Source organism: Diuraphis noxia, unplaced genomic scaffold, assembly GCF_037042655.1.
Source record: "Diuraphis noxia isolate RWA-SAM2 unplaced genomic scaffold, SU_Dnox_SAM2 contig0002, whole genome shotgun sequence".
In the NCBI taxonomy this organism is placed as follows: domain Eukaryota; kingdom Metazoa; phylum Arthropoda; class Insecta; order Hemiptera; family Aphididae; genus Diuraphis; species Diuraphis noxia.
Window position 1 is genome coordinate 86,527,073 of NW_028301712.1, and position 23,291 is coordinate 86,550,363.

The 23,291-nt window shown below is 32.2% G+C and overlaps 1 protein-coding gene and 2 pseudogenes across 1 annotated transcript; 1 reads left to right on the forward strand and 2 right to left on the reverse strand.

Moving 5' to 3' along the window:
• Positions 1–3,433: 3,433 nt before the first annotated feature.
• On the reverse strand, positions 3,434–5,057 carry LOC149059064 (uncharacterized; annotated as a pseudogene).
• A 10,866-nt stretch (positions 5,058–15,923) lies between these two features.
• LOC149059065 (uncharacterized) lies at positions 15,924–16,781 on the forward strand. Its single transcript, XM_089218684.1, has one exon. It carries the CDS (start codon positions 15,981–15,983, stop codon positions 16,779–16,781), a length of 801 nt encoding a protein of 266 aa, XP_089074810.1. The 5' UTR covers positions 15,924–15,980.
• Positions 16,782–17,367: 586 nt separating this feature from the next.
• Positions 17,368–18,481, reverse strand: LOC149059066 (uncharacterized; annotated as a pseudogene).
• Between the last annotated feature and the right edge of the window lie 4,810 nt (positions 18,482–23,291).

Here is a 23,291-nt window from a genome sequence, read left to right on the forward strand (position 1 = left end):
TCCAAGCATTATAACACGGTTGAAACGTTACAATTTACAGCATTACAACTAAAACAATAGAACATTCCACATGACGGACATTAGTTTAAATCGAGGACAAATACATTGAAATCTTTATCATGTGATATATTTGTATACAATTGAAAAATGAATGTTTTTAATATTATTATATTGTGATAAGTATTGAATAATAAATTTTAAAATTTGTCATTGATTCATGCTTTTCACTCACAACGATGTCTATATCAAACGATAATTTCGATTTATAACCTTTGTTTAAACCGTATTTAAGTAGTAAAAAAGGGCACTACCCAATGGTTGGATTAAAATATAAAATTATTTTTCTTATGTTTACGGAGAGAATTTTTGATATAGTTATTAGTATCTATATAAAAATTGGAAAATTACTAATCTAAAAGATTACTGTCTAATCCGAACCATTATGGATGTCATAAGCTCTTTTCGTTATTTGGCTAAATAAAAACATGGATTGTCTTATAGAAAGTTGAACGTAATTGGTAATATGGTTCTGTAAAATGACGAGGAAAAAAAATTCTAAAGATAAATGGAAATTATTTGTTAAAAAATGTTTTTCATAAATATGACTTCAATTTATGGCACAACTCTAAAACAAGATTAACCGTAGGTACATGCCATTTTCACTGTATGTTTTTTTATCAATTTTCATACGCAATATAATTTAGAAGATAACTTGAACATTTTTGGTTCAGTTATAAACATTTCGGAATTTATCCAAGATTTCAGTTAATTTATTATTGACGTCGTCGAATTGAATATTTCCTGTTAAAAAGCTTGTATATATTATACAAGGTTTTTTAGTGCGTGGATTCATCCGAATGTCAACAATTTTCAATTCACAATCAGGTGATCGATTTAAAATTTTTAAGTTGTAATATATAAGGTAGATACAATATTCGAGTTTTATATAAGATTAGTCGATCTGAATTTTGGTAAACTTCGAGCAGTTCAAATGCTTCTTGTAAGCACTGTTGTTTTATTTTTTTGGACGATCGGGGACATATATTCACATTTATTAAATAAAAAACCTTAAACAATTGAATTGCATGACGTGTTCAGAGTTTTGCACATGTGTAGATGTTTTCAGGTATTTTTCTCATTTTATTTTATTTTTTCAATACACTAACTTCTTATATTTCTTATGCGTTCTGTACGTTTTAATCATAAATTCTTCATATTGTAAAAATTTTCAAAATTTTATAAACATTTGAACTTAAAATACCTAGAATAAAATTCATGGTTTATGAACTTTAGTACTTTTCCTACCGCTGTTAGACAAACATACGAGGAACCATATGTATTAAAACTCCAAGCATTATAACACGGTTGAAACGTTACAATTTACAGCATTACAACTAAAACAATAGAACATTCCACATGACGGACATTAGTTTAAATCGAGGACAAATACATTGAAATCTTTATCATGTGATATATTTGTATACAATTGAAAAATGAATGTTTTTAATATTATTATATTGTGATAAGTATTGAATAATAAATTTTAAAATTTGTCATTGATTCATGCTTTTCACTGACAACGATGTCTATATCAAACGATAATTTCGATTTATAACCTTTGTTTAAACCGTATTCAAGTAGTAAAAAAGGGCACTACCCAATGGTTGGATTAAAATATAAAATTATTTTTCTTATGTTTACGGAGAGAATTTTTGATATAGTTATTAGTATCTATATAAAAATTGGAAAATTACTAATCTAAAAGATTACTGTCTAATCCGAACCATTATGGATGTCATAAGCTCTTTTCGTTATTTGGCTAAATAAAAACATGGATTGTCTTATAGAAAGGTGAACGTAATTGGTAATATGGTTCTGTAAAATGACGAGGAAAAAAAATTCTAAAGATAAATGGAAATTATTTGTTAAAAAATGTTTTTCATAAATATGACTTCAATTTATGGCACAACTCTAAAACAAGATTAACCGTAGGTACATGCCATTTTCACTGTATGTTTTTTTATCAATTTTCATACGCAATATAATTTAGAAGATAACTTGAACATTTTTGGTTCAGTTATAAACATTTCGGAATTTATCCAAGATTTCAGTTAATTTATTATTGACGTCGTCGAATTGAATATTTCCTGTTAAAAAGCTTGTATATATTATACAAGGTTTTTTAGTGCGTGGATTCATCCGAATGTCAACAATTTTCAATTCACAATCAGGTGATCGATTTAAAATTTTTAAGTTGTAATATATTAGGTAGATACAATATTCGAGTTTTATATAAGATTAGTCGATCTGAATTTTGGTAAACTTCGAGCAGTTCAAATGCTTCTTGTAAGCACTGTTGTTTTATTTTTTTGGACGATCGGGGACATATATTCACATTTATTAAATAAAAAACCTTAAACAATTGAATTGCATGACGTGTTCAGAGTTTTGCACATGTGTAGATGTTTTCAGGTATTTTTCTCATTTTATTTTATTTTTTCAATACACTAACTTCTTATATTTCTTATGCGTTCTGTACGTTTTAATCATAAATTCTTCATATTGTAAAAATTTTCAAAATTTTATAAACATTTGAACTTGAAATACCTAGAATAAAATTCATGGTTTATGAACTTTAGTACTTTTCCTACCTTTGTTAGACAAACATACGAGGAACCATATGTATTAAAACTCCAAGCATTATAACACCGTTGAAACGTTACAATTTACACCATTACAACTAAAACAATAGAACATTACACATGACGGACATTAGTTTAAATCGAGGACAAATACATTGAAATCTTTATCATGTGATATATTTGTATACAATTGAAAAATGAATGTTTTTAATATTATTATATTGTGATAAGTATTGAATAATAAATTTTAAAATTTGTCATTGATTCATGCTTTTCACTGACAACGATGTTGTTATGGATTTTACACACAACACAAAATAAAATGTACGCACCAATATTGAAGATTAAAATAATGTATGTATTTTTATTAAAATTGGTAGTAAAAATCTTAAGTATAGCTACAAATTGTTAATCGGAAACTGGTTATTCTACGACTGACTGACTCCCCTGTGTGTTGTCGTGACGGTTCTCCGTCTCACATAAAGTAAACCCTTATTCAGCGGTTCCCACGGTAGCAACGTCGTATGACACACACTCTGCGTTATCGTTGTAATAAAATATGTGTTAATATATGTTAATAACATATATAGATATATCAAACTAAAATATGTACCATTCAGGGGTTCTTAACACCCCCCAGACTAAATGAGACACGGGGGTCCAATGACCACAGTGTTTCACTCAAATTAAAAGTTTGTGTAAAGTTTCGAATTTTCTGTTATTTGGGGGTCAGTTCAGTTTGACAATAAAATAATAATAATAATAAAAAAAAAACAATAAAAGAAAATAATTTATACTTGGATATCCTGAATACCATTAGATTATTCTGCTTCTGGTATTTCAGGGTTGTATAATTTTGTGACATTTTTTCTTAATCTAAGACCTAATATACTAGTTGTTAATATTGTTATTATTACAATAATGTAAATTAAAATAACATGAATGTTAATATTAAAAAATAATGAAGGTTCATCCAATGTATGTGAAAGTTTATTTAACTCAACTGCTTTATTATTCAGTTGGTTCAAATTTTGAATTAGTATTTTATTTGTAAGGTTTTGAGGAATAATTGTTTTGACTTTATCTGTCAATGTGTGTAACAGTTCATTCCTAGAATTTACTGGTATAATGTATGAATGAACATCCCTACTAGGTTTGTTATTAGAAAATAATATAGAGTTTCTGAGATTGATTTTACAAGATGGGGGTATAGTTATTTTGCCTACGCCCTCAATTTCTATCTTGGAATTTCTTATTGGATTTGTGCAAGTGGTGGTACCTACTTCTAGTTGGTTGTAATAGATCCATGAATTAGTTTGCACCAACTGATGCCATATAGGGGTTTTTAAGGAAATGAATTTGAATTTGCAATTGTCTGGATTAAATTGGTTATTCACTAGTAATGAAACTACACATACATCCGATTTTGCACAATGTTGGATATGTTGATTACCTCTACAAACTCTATAGGGATTTAATGTTATACATTCTCCCCATTTTACGTTATCTAAAGCAATACAATTTTCATTGTCACTGCTCACACCTAAATAATCTATTTCAGGGTCAACTAAGAAAATATTTTGTTCACTGTGGAATGTGGATTATAGGTAAAGGTATCGGGTGGTATATATTGTATTCTTCACTGGAAATTAGTTGAATTTCTATTACATAGATAAGATAGTTGTCTTTAAAGAATATAGTTTTTTCAGAGATTCGGAGAATATCATTAAGAGATTCTGTATTTACTTCCAATGGAAAAGTATTTCCAATCGGCAAGTCTGCCTTAATTTCAAGAAGTTCTTTAATAATATGCTGTGGGGTAAAGACACTAGTGTGAATTTTTCCATCTAAGGCTGTGTTTATTATAGAGATAAGGTTCTGTGTTTCATAAGCGTACTTATTTAATACTAGTTCAAATAGTAATGATTGTTCTAATACTTTGGTTCTGAACGCCAATTTATTAAGGTTTTGGATAGTAGTATTTGCTTGTGCTTGTAGGTACTGGAGGTTTTGTTCTACCTTTTGTTGTTGAAGTTCTAATTGTTGTGTAGAGTGATTTACTTCTGCTTGTAGGAACCTGATTTTCTCTGGAATATTGCTTTTGCTAAGTACTTTGCTTCTGTTTAGTTCTGTTATTTGATTTATAATGAATTCAACATCAATCTTTGAGCATACACCGTACAGAACGTTGGCCACACGCCTGAAGGTTTGCCCCAATCCCCGTCGAACTCTATTACCATAATTACCAATTGCTAACATGAGACTTCTGTGATTAGCTTCGATCTCGTTTAAATATGGTAAAGTCGCTCTAGAAAATTGTTGTATAAACAGAGAGCAAATCTCCTCAATTTCCACACTACCAAATCTGTTGTTCATATTTTTACAAATGGTCGTAGTTGCTTCATAGTGCGCCATGATGACATGGTATTTTGAAATTAATAATTGTACATCCAAGGAGATTACCAATTCCCAATTAACATGTGACAATCTGGCTACTCCATTTGACTCATAATAGATCCCTTGTTGGTTCTTGAATGTCGTTAGATTGAATACTTGGTAATGATTTTTATGGTCCAAATCATTGATAGAAGGTTCTGTGATGCTTATTGGAATTAGGCTGAGTCTGAAACATTCGTGAAATTGTTTTAAAAGGTTCCGGTGTACCTTTACAGGTTTGTTTCTCTTAAGTATCGTAACATTTGGTGAATCTGGTTGGATATCTACTATGGGGTAAGGACCTAACCATTTTGGAGCTAGTTTTCCCTTACGGGCCTTGTCTTGTATTAGGACTCTATCTCCTTCAGCAAGATTTAAGGGTGCTATTGATTTATCATAACGCTCTTTAGATTTGTGTTTGCTTTCCAATAGCTCTGCTCTCGCTAATTTATGAGCTTCCTGCATTTGTTTCTTCATCTCAAAGTGATAATCCTCATAGTTTTATTGAGGTTCTGGGTCTTGAGTGAATGAACGAGGAACTGTTATTTCGTTACCATAAACTAATTGATATGGTTGAAATTTGGTTGCTGTATGTACGGTCGAATTATGACAGAACATCGCGAATGGAACATAAGTGTCCCAATTTTGAGGATCTTTGTCAACAAAACTTCGTAAGTAATCCCCTAATGTTCTGTGGCTACGCTCTAGAGAGCCATTGCTTTGAGGATGATATGGTGTGGTTGAAGTTTGTTTGATCTTAAGGAGTTGACATACTTCTCTGAATACGTGGCTCAGAAATTCCGTTCTACAGTCTGTGACAAGACTTTTCGGAAGTCCATGTAAGCACACAAATTGGGTTACAAAATGGTATGCTACCGTGTTTGCTTCATGATTTATCATGGGGACTGCCCATGCAAATTTAGAAAGGTCATCTTGAAGAGTTAAGATGAATATATTTCCTTTATGAGATTTAGGGAATGGTCCTACAATATCCATGAAAATTTTCTCAAAGGGTCTGGAAGCGGTTGTGGTAATAACCATTGGTTCTTTTACTGATCGATTTGGTATTTTCTGACGTTGGCAAGTTTCGCAGGAAAGGATATATGTTTTGATCATCTGTCTCATTCCCTTCCAGTGGTGTTGTTGTAATATTCTTTGATATGTTTGATTTATTCCTTGATGTCCCCCCAAAGGAGTTTCGTGGAATTCTCGAATGATTCGTAACTGGTCTTCTTCCGTTAACCGTTCTTGTGTCACGATTTGTATTTCTATTTCCGAATTTCGGAACGTGTAGTATAACATTCTCCGGACGGTTTCCCATTTAATGCCGTCCCGATCTATCACTAAACGCGGACAAGCAAGTCGCGTGACTTTCCGCTCTTGGCAAATTTCCTTGAGATTCTGAAGACTTTGAAAAATATCTGCGCAGGTCGGCTTTTGCCAGAACTTTTCTTTAGTAATGAGGTAGAATATGTTTCTGTCTGCTATTTCTAGTGATGCTACCTCGGTAGTAACCTTTTTCTGTAGTCTACGTAGCTGTGCTAGGTTGCCAAATTTTCTTCTCATTTTTACGGCTATTCCGTGTGTCATCTCAAAATCCGCCGAAACGCCACATACCAAGGAAATGTTATGATCCATTTCAAATATATTCCCTGATACTTCGCTAATCTTTTTAGTTGGTTTCTTGACTGGAATCTGCTTGCAGAAATTCCTGATAATTTTCGGAAATTTGTATTTCTCCCGAAGAACTAGCTTGATGAGCGTTTTGAACATTCGGAGTATCGGAAGTTTCTGATGGTTCTGAATTGTCTGGATATTTTGAATTCTCTGCAGCTTTCGATGATCTGGTGACGACTTGATTTATTGGACTTAAAGCATCTGCATTTGTGTTATAAGTGCCAGGTTTGTAATGAATGGTGTATTGGTGTTCCTCCAATTTTAAACGCCACCGCGTTAGCCGTGAACCTGGGTCCTTTAAGTTGAACAGCCACACCAATGCCCGATGGTCTGTTATAATGTTGTACTGTTGGCCAAAAAGGTACGGCCGAAAAGTTTTAACTCCCCATACTATGCTTGCTAATTCTTTTTCGGTCGTATTGTAGTTTATTACAGCTTTATTCAATGTTCTGGATGCATAAGCAATTGGTAGGTCCTTCCCAATGGGTCCCTGAGAAAGTACACAACCAATTGCGTAGTTGCTGGCGTCACAGGTAAGATTGAACGGTCTAGTGAAATCTGGGTACTGAAGGATCGGATAATTTATTAGAAGGGTTTTCAGTTTTTCGAATGACTGTTGACATAGATCACTCCACTTGAATGGCACATTCCTCTTTAGTAACGAAGTTAGTGGTTTAGCTATCTGTCCATAATTTTGAATGAAACGTCTATAATACCTAGAGAGTCCCAAGAACGATTTAATACCTTTTACGTTTTGGGGTACTGGAAAATTCTGAACACACTCAACCAATTTCGGGTCAGACTTAACGCCTTCGTCAGTAATTTGATGTCCTAAATAAGTGACCTCTTTCCTCAGAAATTCGCATTTCAAGGGCTGTAGTTTTAAATTGAATTGTCTAAGCCTTTCCAAAATTTCTGTAAGTTTTTGTGAATGATCTGGGAGGTCCTTAGCATAAATAATGATGTCATCAAGATATACTAATGCTTTTAACCCATTCAGGCCTGAGAGTACCTTGTTCATCATCCTCTGGAATGTTCCGGGGGCACCTTTTAGACCAAACGGCATCTGCAAAAATTTGAAATGGCCTTTATCCGTGGAGAAGGCTTTCTTCTCACGGTCTGCCGGGTTCATTGGTACCTGATGATATCCTTGAGCTAAATCGAGCGTACTATAGTATTTGGACTTTCCTAATTGGTCCAGGATGTCCGTAATATTGGGAAGTGGAAAAGCATCCCCCACTGTAACTTGATTGAGTCGTCGAAAATCAACGCATACTCGATATTTTTCAACACCGTTAACATCGGGTTTCTTTGGAACAACCAAAAGAGGCGCGTTCCATGGAGAATCACTAGGAGCAATTACACCTTCTCGTTCTAAAATCTCCATTTGTTCTGTTATTTCTTGCCGATGTCGCTGGGGTAATCGGTATGGTTTTTCATGAATTGGATGAACGGCTCCAGAAGTTTTGATTTCGTGAGTCACGGCGTTTGTCGCAGTGATTTTATCCCCTTCCAATTGAAACACATCAGAGTATTCCTCACAAATGGTAAGCAATGACGATTTTTCTTCCGAGTTTAAATGATCTGTTCGTAGGGCTGAGTGTAAGCGAGAAATTTTGTTTCCATCAACACAAGGTTCCGTATTATATGAGATTTGTGTTAAGTGCACATTAGCTTCGTTGAAATCTTCATGCTCGAGTTGCTCTAGCTCAGGAATTTGAAATTGAACTTGACTGTCTGTTGGATTAATAAGTGGAACATATATAAGATGATTTCTTACTGTGGTGACACAATTTCCACAGGTGATGGCATTTGTAATGCTTTGACTAGAAATTAAAATAGTTGAATCCTCTGTTTTGTTGGGAGCTGGAATGGCAACGAGAGTTTGTGTTCTTGGTAGTATTGTTAAGTTACAAAGAGGAGGAAGGATTAATTCTTTTGACTGGTAGTTGATTATGGTTCCTTGTCCGATAATAAATGGTTTGCCTAAGATTCCTTCATTTGGTACTGGGAAATTGGATTTAACTACTTCGAATTCAACACGTCTTCTTTCACCTCCAATTTGAAGTTCGATAGTGACGGATCCTAGAGTCGTCACAAAAGTATCTGTTATTCCCTTGAGTTCGTACATGGTATGGTCGTATACCATTACTTCATCGCGCAATGCTGAGAGTTTGATTAAATTTAAGTCACTGCCAGAGTCGATTAAAAATTTGGGATCTGTTGGAATGGTCTGAGGGCTTTGACACTGTAGATGATCTTGCTCAATTTTCTGACGAGCTGTATTATTTAAGATAGTCCTGCGAATGAGATTGCGGCTGTTTTCATGCTTCCTGCCGAGCGCCCGCCGTCGGCTCCCGACTGTGAAGAGTTTTTCGAGTTTTGTGAGGTAGTCGATGTAGATTCTGCAGATCGCTTTGAAGTCACGTATTTTAATTTCCTACACTCCTCCTTGGTGTGACCCGGTTTCTGGCAATAACGGCAAGTAATAGTACTAACGGTCGCTTTTTGAACATTATTAGGCTTAGCTTGGAGAGACCTGCAGTCTCTGGCCCAATGTCCCATTTTCCCACAATGGAAACAAGGAGTACTAGGTTTCTTTGTGTGCGTTTTTCCATTGTTTTGTTTGACAGAAGATTCATAAAAACGCTTGGACTCGTCGAGCGATTTTCTCACCCTTTCCTCTTCTCGTGCAGCTTGAATCGCTTTTTCAAGGGTTGGTGGATTTCGGGCCTTAATGAAATCTTTCAATTTTCCCAATCCTTGAATGGTCTGAGGTTTCAAACTGTCCTCCAATGCTGTGGCGACTTCTACAAATTTTCCGTTGGTTTCCTGTTCTAGTATGAGGGTCTGTAAGGACTCAATTCTCGAAGAATATGACATGACGTCCTCATCACTTTTCTTCTTACTTGAATAGAGTTCTAAATATAGATGTGTCGTGGTTCGCTGAGGTTCTAATGACGTTTTTAATGTATCTTTGAGTTCGGTCCAGGATTGAATCGAACGGAATTTTACGGCGGCCCGGGCCTTTCCCGTAAGCCGGATAATAATGTCTTGGAGTAGCCGGTGCTTAGCTTTCTCATTGGCACACATAATTGCGAATTCACATTGTTCTAGGAACAGCTCGAGATCCTCTTGGTTCGCCCCACTGAATGTCGCTGGTAATAGTTTTAAGGCTGCTTCTAGCCCTATGGTGTCTACAGATTTGCCTGACTGCGATAGAAGTTGTTGTGGGTTGTTCTGTGTTGACGTATTTGTTACTAGATTTTCGGCTGGTTGAGAATTTCCTGCTTCGGAATTGAATGGTTGTAGAATGGATCCGTCGTCGGTCATCACAATGGTACGATCTAGAATATTTGTTTGCAAGGTATGGTTCGTATGAACAAGCACGCTATCTACGGCAGCTATTGTTTGGTTAACGTTTTGCAATAACGTCTCGTTAGATTCTATAACTTCAATGCTCTGGTTTATAAAAAGATTATCCCCCGAAATTTCTGAAACGGGTCGTTCAGATTCTGGAAATTGTGGATTTGAAAACCTAACAGGAAGACTGAGACGTGGAGCAGGGGCAGGGTCCTCGAAAGTTTCCTCACTATCATCCAATTCAGGGGTAGGGGACCTACTATTATTATCTACTGTGTCACTCATCAACTAAGTATTAAGCAGTAATGATCTATGCCAAAAAAAAAAAAAAACTAGTACTGTTGCTAAACAGTTAAAATAGATTATTAAGTGTTATCACTACTGGTTTTTATGACAATAATAAAAAAAAAATTCGATAGCTAATTTAAATTGTTAGTATGTTAGTAAATGTTCTGTTACTCACAACACCGCAAACTGTATTGACGCCGCCATGAGTGTTGCCGTTGGAAGTGTGTAGATGAATCTGCTTGGCTCTCAGTGAAAAGAATCATAAGCGACGTAAATCCTCTTCGACAGCTCTTGTTGAATGGACGTTCGCTTGCGTTTCGAATATTGCTCCGTTATTGTTGATTGTTATTGTAAACAATGTTATCAATCTTCTTATCAAGTTTGATAACTCTTATCAATATTGATAACAATGTCGATTTTGACTATCGATTTCGATTCTGACTATCGATTTCGATTCTGACTATCAATTTCAATTTTGACTATCGATTTCGATTTTTACTATTCGATTGTGGTGTCTTACCGATTGCTTGAACTGGTCCGACCGATAACAGGTTCGAACGGCGCACTAATACCACGCCCAAGAATTTGCTGACGCCGATATTAATAATAATAAAAAGAATATTATTTACGTATTTTCCGAAATTTTCGGTAGAATGTCTGAATGTTAAAGGTCTGAAGTGTCTGGGTTGATCCGAGTGTTAGAATTTTCTGCGAGTCGTATTTGGTTACACGGACGCAGTGCACGATCTACTTAGCTATTTAAACACTTAAAAAGATTTTTTTTTTTTACTTTAAGCGTAACACCGGAATCTACGGATCCCACCGCTGCCACCAAAAAAATTATGGATTTTACACACAACACAAAATAAAATGTACGCACCAATTGAAGATTAAAATAATGAAAGTATTTTTATTAAAATTGGTAGTAAAAATCTTAAGTATAGCTACAAATTGTTAATCGGACACTGGTTATTCTACGACTGACTGACTCCCCTGTGTGTTGTCTTGACGGTGCTCCGTCTCACATAAAGAAAACCCTTATTCAGCGGTTTCCACGGTAGCAACGTAGTACGACACACACTCTGCGTTATCGTTGTAATAAAATATGTGTTAATATATGTTAATAACATATATAGATATATAAAACTAAAATATGTACCATTCAGGGGTTCTTAACAATGTCTATACCAAACGATAATTTCGATTTATAACCTTTGTTTAAACCATATTCAAGTAGTAAAAAAGGGCACTACTCAATGGTTGGATTTAAATATAAAATTATTTTTCTTATGTTTATGGAGAGAATTTTTGATATAGTTATTAGTATCCATATAAAAATTGGAAAATTACTAATCTAAAAGATTGCTGTCTAATCCGAACCATTATGGATGTCATAAGCTCTTTTCATTTTTTGGCTAAATAAAAACATGGATTGTCTTATAGAAAGGTGAACGTAATTGGTAATATGGATCTGTAAAATTACGAGGAAAAAAAATTCTTAATATAAATGGATATTATTTGTCAAAAAATGTTTTACATAAATATGACTTCAATTTATGGCACAACTCTAAAATAAGATTAACCGTAGGTATTTGCCATTTTCACTGTATGTATTTTTATAAATTTTCATATGCTATATAATTTAGAAGATAACTTGAACATTTTTGGTTCAGTTATAAACATTTCGGAATTTATCCAAGATTTCAGTTAATTTATTATTGACGTCGTCGAATTGAATATTTCCTGTTAAAAAGCTTGTATATATTATACAATGTTTTTTAGTGCGTGGATTCATCCGAATGTCAACAATTTTCAATTCACAATCAGGTGATCGATTTAAAATTTTTAAGTTGTAATACTCGTATATTAGGTAGATACAATATTCGAGTTTTATTTAAGATTAGTCGATCTGAATTGTGGTAATCTTCGAGCAGTTCAAATGCTGCTTGTAAGCACTGTTGTTTAATTTTTTTGGACGATCGGGGTCATATATTCACATATAGTAAATAAAACACATAAAAGATTTGAATTGCATGACGTGTTCAAAGTTTTGCACATGTGTAGATGTTTTCAGGTATTTTTCTCATTTTATTTTATTTTTTCAATACACTAACTTTTTATATTTCTTATGCGTTCTGTACAATTTAATCATAAATTCTTCATATTGTAAAAATTTTCAAAATTCTATAAACATTTGAACTTAACATACCTAGAATAAAATTCATGGCTTATGAACTTTAGTACTTTTCCTACCGCTGTTAGACAAACATACGAGGAACCATATGTATTAAAACTCCAAGCATTATAACACGGTTAAAACGTTACAATTTACAGCATTACAACTAAAACAATAGAACATTCTACATGACGGACATTAGTTTAAATCGAGGACAAATACATTGAAATCTTTATCATGTGATATATTTGTATACAATTGAAAAATGAATGTTTTTAATATTATTATATTGTGATAAGTATTGAATAATAAATTTTAAAATTTGTCATTGATTCATGCTTTTCACTGACAACGATGTCGATACCAAACGATAATTTCGATTTATAACCTTTGTTTAAACCGTATTCAAGTAGTAAAAAAAGGCACTACTCAATGGTTGGATTTAAATATAAAATTATTTTTCTTATGTTTATGGAGAGAATTTTTGATATAGTTATTAGTATCCATATAAAAATTGGAAAATTACTAATCTAAAAGATTGCTGTCTAATCCGAACCATTATGGATGTCATAAGCTCTTTTCATTTTTTGGCTAAATAAAAACATGGATTGTATTATAGAAAGGTGAACGTAATTGGTAATATGTTTCTGTAAAATGACGAGGAAAAAAATTCTAAAGATAAATGGAAATTATTTGTCAAAAAATGTTTTTTTGTCAATTTTCATACGCTATATAATTTAGATGATAACTTGAACATTTTTGGTTCAGTTTATAAACATTTCGGAATTTATCGAAGATTTCAGTTAATTTATTATTGACGTCGTCGAATTGAATATTTCCTGTTAAAAAGCTTTTATATATTATACAAGGTTTTTTAGTGCGTGGATTCATCCGAATGTCACCAATTTTCAATTCACAATCAGGTGATCGATTTAAAATTTTTAAGTTGTAATATATTAGGTAGATACAATATTCGAGTTTTATATAAGATTAGTCGATCTGAAATGTGGTAAACTTTGAGCAGTTCAAATGCTGCTTGTAAGCACTGTTGTTTTATTTTTTTTTGACGATCGGGGATATATATTCACATATCTACTTCTACTTCTTCTTATATTATAAAACGTGAAGACGGTGGCGCGTCCCGGTGTCAATTTCGTCGTCCCTTAAGGTACGGGTTCCCTGCCGCGTCTAGACGCGATAGAACGATGCGCCTTGGCGCGGCGTCTGAACGCTGCGTTTACCCTGTTTTCCCTGTAGCGTCAGACGCTGAAAATTTTATTATTTTATCCCGTTCTTTTAGTACTACTGTGACCGTTGTCTCTTCCACACGTAGTTTCCATATTTGATTTTTTTATCTTTCAAAATGAATCAACATTTTATTTTGAACAGTATCATTAATAATAATAATACTATTTGTGAATTGTTGCTTCGTAATGAAGAAATTAAAAACGAATTACTAATGAACTTAATTCCAAAAAAAAGAAAACCTTTCAAAAGTTTATTTTCCACGAGGAAATCTGTAGGGTTCTTTATAAGTTTGATTAGTGGACATCTTATTAACGACGATGAAAAATTTCGTGAATTTCTTCGTCTAAATCGTGATTAATTCAATTTTATCTTATCTTTGGCCCAAGAAGAAATAACGAAGAAACCGACATTACATGTACCTGAGCCAATATCTCCAGAGGAAAAACTAACACGTACTTTGAGGTAAGATTTGATATATTTTTTTAAAATAGGTAAATAAAATAATTTATAGATTAGTAAATCTACCATTTATATTTTATAAATCTTAAAATTGGTGAAAAATAAATTTAAATAATAATAATGATAAAAAAATTACATTGTTTAAAATGCTATAGAAACTAAGTGATGGTGTGTAATTGTACGTTTTTAATTTTTTATGTAATTTCCTGTAATATCAAAAATGTAGGTAATATAAAAATTAAATTAAAAACCATTTCATTTTATATCATGATTTTTGGTAAGAATTTTATGCATTTTAAGTGCATGTTTTATTGCATTTATTTTTGATTTTTTTTAATGCATTTTTAAAGTTTTTTAGTGTATTAAATTCACAGCCTTAGTTATTTGATAAGTATTATTCTTATTAAAGTAATTTATTTTCCTATTAGTAATACAGTAGGTTGAATTATCTTTTCTAAAAATATCGCATTTGAAAATATCATTCTATATAATATAAAATTGAATATTATACTTAAAAAGCTTCAAAGACCTACGAATAATATTATTAAGTACCTTACAAAATTAACTAAAATTGTAAATTACTGCTTCAAAAAGTAATGAGTAATGACAGATACAATATATTCATTCTATTCATTGCTCCGCCTAGAACCTTAACTATTTAAATATTGATTATTTTTATAAAAAAATTTTATTAAAAAACATTTTAATTAATTTAATTAGATGTAAATTTTCTTGGTTATTTTTATCAGTATACTACCTGTTTACGCAATCCGTCGTTAAACTCGTACCGCTATCGGTACCAGGTGACTTTGCCTGCCGACTAAACTTGCGTATTCCCCTTCCCGCCCGACGTGTTATCTGGCTGGATATTTTGCATGTTGTGCCGGCGAGCCGGTGTGTCTACTACCCTGTCTCGCTTGTCATCGGACGTCGCTGCTTTGACGTCCGTGGGGACTTTTTGGGTATCGCCTATCGTGCGAATTTAAACTGTGCTGGTCTATATCCGATTTACGAATTGTTTCGTATTGTATGGTAACTTGTCAAACGTAACCATTCAATAATTACTGTGACGCGCCCGTTGTTCGTATTTGTATTATTGTAACGCACCGCGTACACGTTACGTAAGTTCGAGGTCGTCCAGCCGCCGCCGCCGCCGAGCTATTTCCATACTATTATTATACTATCGGTCTACGCCGCCGTTCAGCTGGTCACCTATATTTATCTCGCCGTCGCCGCCGCCGCCGTACCATAACAACATCATCGCCGTCACATAGAGATAAGTCCTCCCCGTACTATTATCATATATTATATCACTTTACATTATTATTATGAATTTTATCATTTTGCGTCGTGTGTAAGTAGTTGACCTAGAGACGTCTATGGTCGATTGCATTTAAATTATTATTAGCATCTGACGTAAATTGCTCACTTGTTTAATACACAATTTATTCTATTATTCTATACCTACCGATTTGCATTACTTTATTATTGTTCTCCTGAAACGCGAGTACGCCGTGTCAACTGCTTCGGTAAGAACACGACGGGCGACAACACTACCAGTTATTTATTAAAATATATATATATATTTTTTAAGGTACCTAGCAACAGGAGAATCCTTCCGATCTTTGGCATTTGCTTTTCGTATTTCCCACAGCTATATTAGCGTTATAGTGAGAGAAACTTTAGCAGTTATGAAACAAAAATTAATGCCACTATTTTTGCCTGATCCCAGTAAAGTTGATTTAAAGACTAAAGCAGATGAATTTTATCAGAAGTGGAACTTTCCTAATTGTGTACTGGCAATTGACGGAAAACATGTTAGAATCCAATGTCCAAGTAATTCAGGTTCTTTGTTCGTTAATTATAAAGAATATTTTTCTATCATGTTGTTGGCTATGGCGGACGCAAACTATAAATTTATAGCTATTGATGTCGGATCGTTTGGGAGAGAAGGAGATAGTGGCATTTTTTTGAAATCAAGTATGGGGCAACAAATATTGAATTGTACATTTGGATTTCCTGAGGATTGTGCACTTCCTGGCACTGAAAGAAAAGTTCCACACGTCATACTTGGTGATCAAGCTTTCAGACTGCACAAACATATTTTAAGACCCTTTTCACAAAAGTCAGCCAAAGCAGATAGTAAAAAAACAATATTTTATTATCGACTCAGCCGTGCTCGAAGAGTTACAGAGAATGATTTCGGATTATTAAGTAAAATATTCAGAGTATTTTTTCAACCCATTAATATAAATACAACAACGTGTGATGACTTGATAATCGTAGCATGTTGTTTACATAATATGTTACGAGACGCATATTTGGAAAAAAATGGAAAGATATTTTATCAACCCGATTCAGAAGAACTTCCTACTGCTAACATGACGTCTTTGGCCGGTGAAAGTGGATTTATAAGCACAGAAGGCATCGCAGTGAGAGACATTTTTAAAGACTATTTTGTCAATGAAGGAGCTGTATCGTGGCAAACATAAAATTTAGTAGTTCTATAGTTCCATAATTTTATAGTAATATTATTTATATCATATTATTATCATTATTATTATACGTAATTTATATTACAAACTTCTAATAAATATTTTTGTGTTTACCCACGAAAAATGTGTTTTATTGTTATAGACGATTCTAATTATAAATAATCTAAATGTACTATTTTGTTTGATGTTATTTCTCATTTTTATATTTAGACGTATTTATATTTGATCATTTCAAATAATATTATTACAATCACGAATATACTATCATTAAAGAGTCAAAATATTAAGGTATAAATAGGTAGTAATAATATAGCTTCTTGAAAATAACAACAACATATATTTTTATTTAAACCAGTCTTATGGTTAATTTGTTATTTTTAAATAAAATCAACAAACAATTGAATTAAAACGAGTGAATTTTAAAATATAACAAAAAACTTAACATTATAAATACCTAGGAATCTTGGTATGCACAAACTTATAATAAGCACCAAATATTATTAAAGTTAAAGAAAAAATTACAAAAGTTAAATACTTAAAGATTAGACGTGTCATCATAATTGAACGGTTAGGTTAGGTTAGGTTAGGTTAGGGTCAAAACCCCTTGTGATGATGTTGAGGTACTATATGAATTAGCTGGTGAACTCAGTTGACATTGGTACATATTATTGTTGTAATTGTAATTTGGTGGTACTTGATAAGGTAGTGTTTGAGCCGTTTGAGGATTTGAATATTTGTCATCTATCTCAGAGATTAAAGTTAGTGTCCTAAGTTTAGCTTCTTTGATTGCTTGCGGTGACATTTTTTTAACCGTCATAGCAATACTTTTGAAAAACATAACAACATCATCCTCTTCACATAGTGTTTTCATACTTGTCGCCAATAATTTATTTTGTTCTTGGATACTTAATATTGTATCCTTCGTATCCTTTGAACGTTTGGCCAAAATAACAGAAATCTTTTCTTCTTTTGACCGAATACGTTTTCCTGCATATGAAGTTGATGGCAAATCGGACATGGTATTTTCTGGTTGTTCTTGTTATTCGTTCTTGTACATTTTCTTCGACGTCTTCAGGTCTAATATCGTCAGTAGTAGATACATTTGAAATATCGGTATCAGTTATGTCCATATTTGTTATAGTACTAAAGTAAAAATAATTCAAATATATTTATAATTGTATGATAATAAATGTATATATTATTTTTTTGTCATTGATTAGTTTTTTTGGTTATACATAAACTATATTATGAATCAACTTTAGAATGTAATATAAGTATCAGCATACCTTCTTTCGTACTCGACGGTGTCCAAAAATGATAAATTCATTGTACTTCTATTTTTTTTATATGGAGCTGCTGATCCTGCCGGAAGTTTTTTCTTTTGCTTCATATACGTGTCTCGAATATTCTTCCAGCGTTTTTTACAGTCATCGCCTATACAATAGGTGGAGTGAGGACAAATAATAAATAATAAATATTAAAATAAAGTTTGCATGTAAATTACTATTATAAATTATAAATACTTGAGAATTATATTTTCAATACATACTTGATCTCCCTACTTCTTCAGATATATTTTTCCAAATATTATCTTTGTGCTTTGGATGGGCACTATCGAAAATAACTTTATTATTTTCCACTAGTGAAATCAAAATTTCGTCCTCTGTTGGAGAAAATGAAAATTTTTTGATCGACATGTTGACTGATGACACCAGGCGTCTTGACGCAACACTGGTCCGGACCGGTACTGACGCCGGACGCCGCGTCAAAGCGATTGATGCGTCGCGTCAAACGCGAGTAACGAAACCAGTCATACACAAAATACATAATCTAGGGTCTCGGCGTCAGACGCCGCGTATAGACGCTGCAGGGAAACCGTACCTTTAGGCGTTAGATGTAGTAATCCGTAGGTGTGTAGATCGAAACCGTGAGCGTGGACTTGGCTGCGCCAATGATGACTGTGCGGACGCGTTTAATTTTGCATTTTTTTTCAATATTTTTCGAATTTCTCATTGGAAACGTTTAAAAAAAAAAAATAATGTTAATTGGCCGCGAGTCTGTTTCAAAGCCATCCATATGGTACCTACATCTTCTAACAATATATTGCGTGTACGACATTACCGTACATTATTATGCCGGGTTTACACCAAGCCGACAAAAGGGGCTGGTACAGATTTCCCGATTTTGATAACAGCAGATATCATCAAAATCAAAATTCGGGAGATCAGTTTTGCCAACCTTGGAAAAATAAAATTCCCACATAAGATATTGCTTTTTTTTACCCGACCAATTTTACCAACATAAAAATACTAAAATCCTTTTTATTCGCCTTTAAAATATCTAAAAACCTAACTACCGCTTATCAATTATAACTAATGGTTATCATAATACTAACTACAAATTACAAAATAAATGGTATAATAAGGCATATTAAATATTATAATTGCTTTAATTGCCTAAGTATATTAAATTTGTTAGATTTGTTTGTATACAAGGCATTGTATAGCTGATGGTACTTTAAGGGATTTAATATCTGAAAAATATAGAGTTCTAATGGTCCAAGTGCTGAACAAATTGGAAATATCAAATGTATTCTCTCCTTTGTATTTTTTACTGTTTCTACAATAAATATATTTATTTATTTATTATATTATACAGTTTGCTAGAAAACATACTTAATATACAGCACTAAACACATTACCTTTCTTTTGCCACAATGATAATAAAATAATTAATTGATATAGTGAATTTCTTTTGTGTTTAATAAACAGAATAATCAAAATAATACATCAATTTAAAAAACAAATCCAAATTTTTGCAATATTCCCACACTATACCATTGATTAAATATACATAGATAGCCCAAGTAACAGTAAAATTCGTTAACGCTTGATAAAGTGAAATGGGAGCCAGAAATCTAGTAGTGTGGGAGCCATGCCAATAGGTTGCGCTGATCATAATTTATTCTGTCATGAAAATGTTGTTTTACCAAGATAATTTAAAAAAAACGATATACAATTACAATATGTATGAATGGCTATCAGTTATTAATGTTATCATTAATAATATTTAAAAATTTAAATCATTGTTATTGTTGTCGCGAATATCATTATTTATAGCAATATAAATATTTGAGTTCATTCAATTGCTATTTTCAATTTATAATTTTTTTTAAATGTCACGTCCTTGTGGATTAAAATGTGCTTATGTCAACTGTGGTAAAAGTGCGCGATCTGAGTTAGGTCTAAAACTCTTTCGTTTCCCAAAAGATGTAAATACATCAAGACAGTGGATATCGAACTGCGGTAAGAATATTTAAAGTAGCTATTAAGTATTTATTTATTTTATTTTATTTATCTATTAAGTATTAGCTATTTGATCTAAGGATATTTTTTGTTTTTGTTATAAAAGTTAATAAACCTATAATGATATGTTACTGTCTAGGTTACTGTATAATATCACATTTTTAAATTTTATTTTTCATGCTAATGTACTTAAACTATTGGTATAATATACAATTTTAATCAATGCTTAATCATGTTAAGTTCATAAATTCTAAACATTTTTTTTTACTTAAACTTTACATTTTGTTTTTAGGAAATATAAATTTATTACATCTGGATGTAGCAGATTTGTACAAAATGAGAATTTGTCATCATCATTTTGTGCAAAATGATTTCACAAGTTCCAGTAAACAACGCTTAAAAAAGTCCTCAGTACCCCAGATGTTCTCTGTAGTAGAAGACAACCTTTTTCATGTTACTACACCAACCAAAACATACAAAAAAACTAATTCTTATCTGTTAAGTCCATGTGCTGTTGCCTCAAAAAGAAAAGTATTATCACCAACAAATTATTCTCCAACAACAATGACACTCAGCCCTAATGAAACAATTCATTTATTAACACCTACTACGTCTCATTATTTACCGTCTTTTGCTTCAAATGCCAATACTCCTGATGTTACACCAAAAACCAGAACTCTATTACACAAAATTATTGATTTCCCATCTACAATAGAACCTGCGATAAAACCAAAAAAATTGTTTTCCAGCTCTAATACTAATGTTTTAAATAAGTTAAAGAAATTAGTTGCTCATCAAAAAAAGCTATTAATGTCAAAAAGAGTAACAATATGCAAATTAAAAAAAAATCTATTTTCTTCAAAAACGCAAAATAAACATAATAAATCTGTACACTTTATGAATTTATTAAAATTTCCTTCTCAAGATTCAAAAACATTTGTTGGAATGCAAATATCACGTAATAATATGTTAACAAAACCATGGTCACAAAAAGAACAACAATTCGCACTAAGTCTGTTTTATAAATCACCGTCGGCATACAAATTTTTAGGAAATTCAAAGAAAATTACATTACCTAGCATAACAACTATCAAACGCTGGATAGGAAGTTCTAATTTCTGTCCTGGATTTAATACAGCTTTATTCAAACAGTTAAAAATTAAAGCAGATTCCATGACAGAACAAGAAAAACATTGTACTCTTGTATTTGATGAATTAAAAATTAAAAATTTTTTAAAATATTCTAAATACTTAGATTTAGTCGAAGGTTATGAAGATCTGGGGCCGAAAGGCAGAACAAATAATTTGGCTGGACAGGCGATGGTGTTTGTAATTAGAGGGCTATACTCGTCATGGAAAATGCCTATATCATATTTTTTACCTGCTACATCAGTTAAACATCTGGTTTTGAGCAAATTACTTGTAGAAGCAGTCACACGATTATTTAAATGTGGATTTATAGTTAAAGCTTTAGTTTGTGACCAGGGTGCCAGTAATGTGGCTGCTTATAAAGATTTGAAAATTACTAAAGAGGAGCCATACTTTTTAGTTGAAAATAGAAAAGTGTTCGCTTTATTTGATGTTCCACATCTCTTTAAAAATTTAAGAAATCATTTAATCAAAAAAGATTTTATATTTGAAGACAAACAAGTGTCATTTAAAGATATTAAAAAAACGTATGAGCTTGATAAAAATAGCTCTACAAGTCGGGCGCTACTTCATATTACTGACGCTCACATTAGCCCTGGTCCGTTCCAATTAATGTCATGCAAGTTAGCCTTGCAATTATTTAGTAACAGAGTTGTCACTGCAATGAAAACTTGTATCATGACTGGTCAGTTGGATTCTCAAACAGCACCTCAAACCGTTCAAATGATTAAAAATCTAAATGATCTACTGGACTGCTTGAATAGTAGTTCACTATATAATTCGAATCCATCAAAATGTGCCTTATCAGATAAATGCCCACAGCAATTAGAATTATTAGAAAAGGCCAAAGGTTGGTTTAATACATTAAAGACAGTATCACCAAATCAAAAAAACACTAGGCCAGTTTGTTTTGACGGTATGGAGTGGACTATCAATGCAATGATACTGTTGTATGAAGAACAAAAAATAAACGGTTACCATTATTTACTAACAAGACGAATCAACTCAGATGTCATTGAGAACATGTTTTCTGTTTTTCGTCAAAGGGGTGGATATAACAGGTAGTTAAAGTACAATGCTTATATTTGGATGTGTAAAATATTAAAGTACCTAAGTACAAATTTATTTAATCTATGATACTTATTAAAAATGTGTATGATTTGCCTTAGGAACCCTACTGCAAGAACATTCAGAACTACATTTCGAATGAATGTCAAGTCTAGTTTGATGGAACCGTCCAGCTTATCTAATTGTGAACCTGATGATGATATTCATTTGTTTAATACATATACTAATGACTTATCAGGTAATCAAGTTAAGGGTGAAGAATCAAGTTCGTCTTGTTGTTCAACGTTGTCTTTATCAAGTATTGATCAAGAGCCGACAGAAGAACTTCATGGTCAAATAACTCTTGAACACTGTTCTAATAGTTATTTTGCAGGATATTTAAGCAAAAAATGTTTTGATAAGTTTAAATGTGTCAATTGTGCTAATATTACCATGCAACCTGATGATAATAGTTTTAAAAAAGAAGAATTTTTAATTTTTTGTAGGAATTATGATTCTTCAACTAATGAATTATTTTTAAAAAGACCTACTAGTTGTTTTACAGAATTTGTTTCTATGGCACAACAAATTATAAAAAAAACTGTTGAGAAAATGCCAGAAAAAAAAAAGATCAGAAAATTTCTTTGTGATAAAATTAAAAATGAAAATAATATGTGTAGGTTTATTGAGCCTTGTCAAGATCATTACACATACATAATTGAACATCTTATCAATTGTAAACTATTAAGGGATTTCAACTGGAAATCCAAAAACTTTAAAACAAAAAGAGCTGAAAAAGCTAAAAGTAAATTAAATATATTAAGGAATAATTAATTATATATATCAGTATTGTGAATATTATGTATGTTATTAATTTATGTATACTAATATTAAAGTATTAAAACTAATTTTATCATGTTATATTTATTGTGTAATCAGACACTATTTTTGAGACAATACTTAGACCAATTGATGTTTTACCCTCAATTATATTATTCTGTATTGT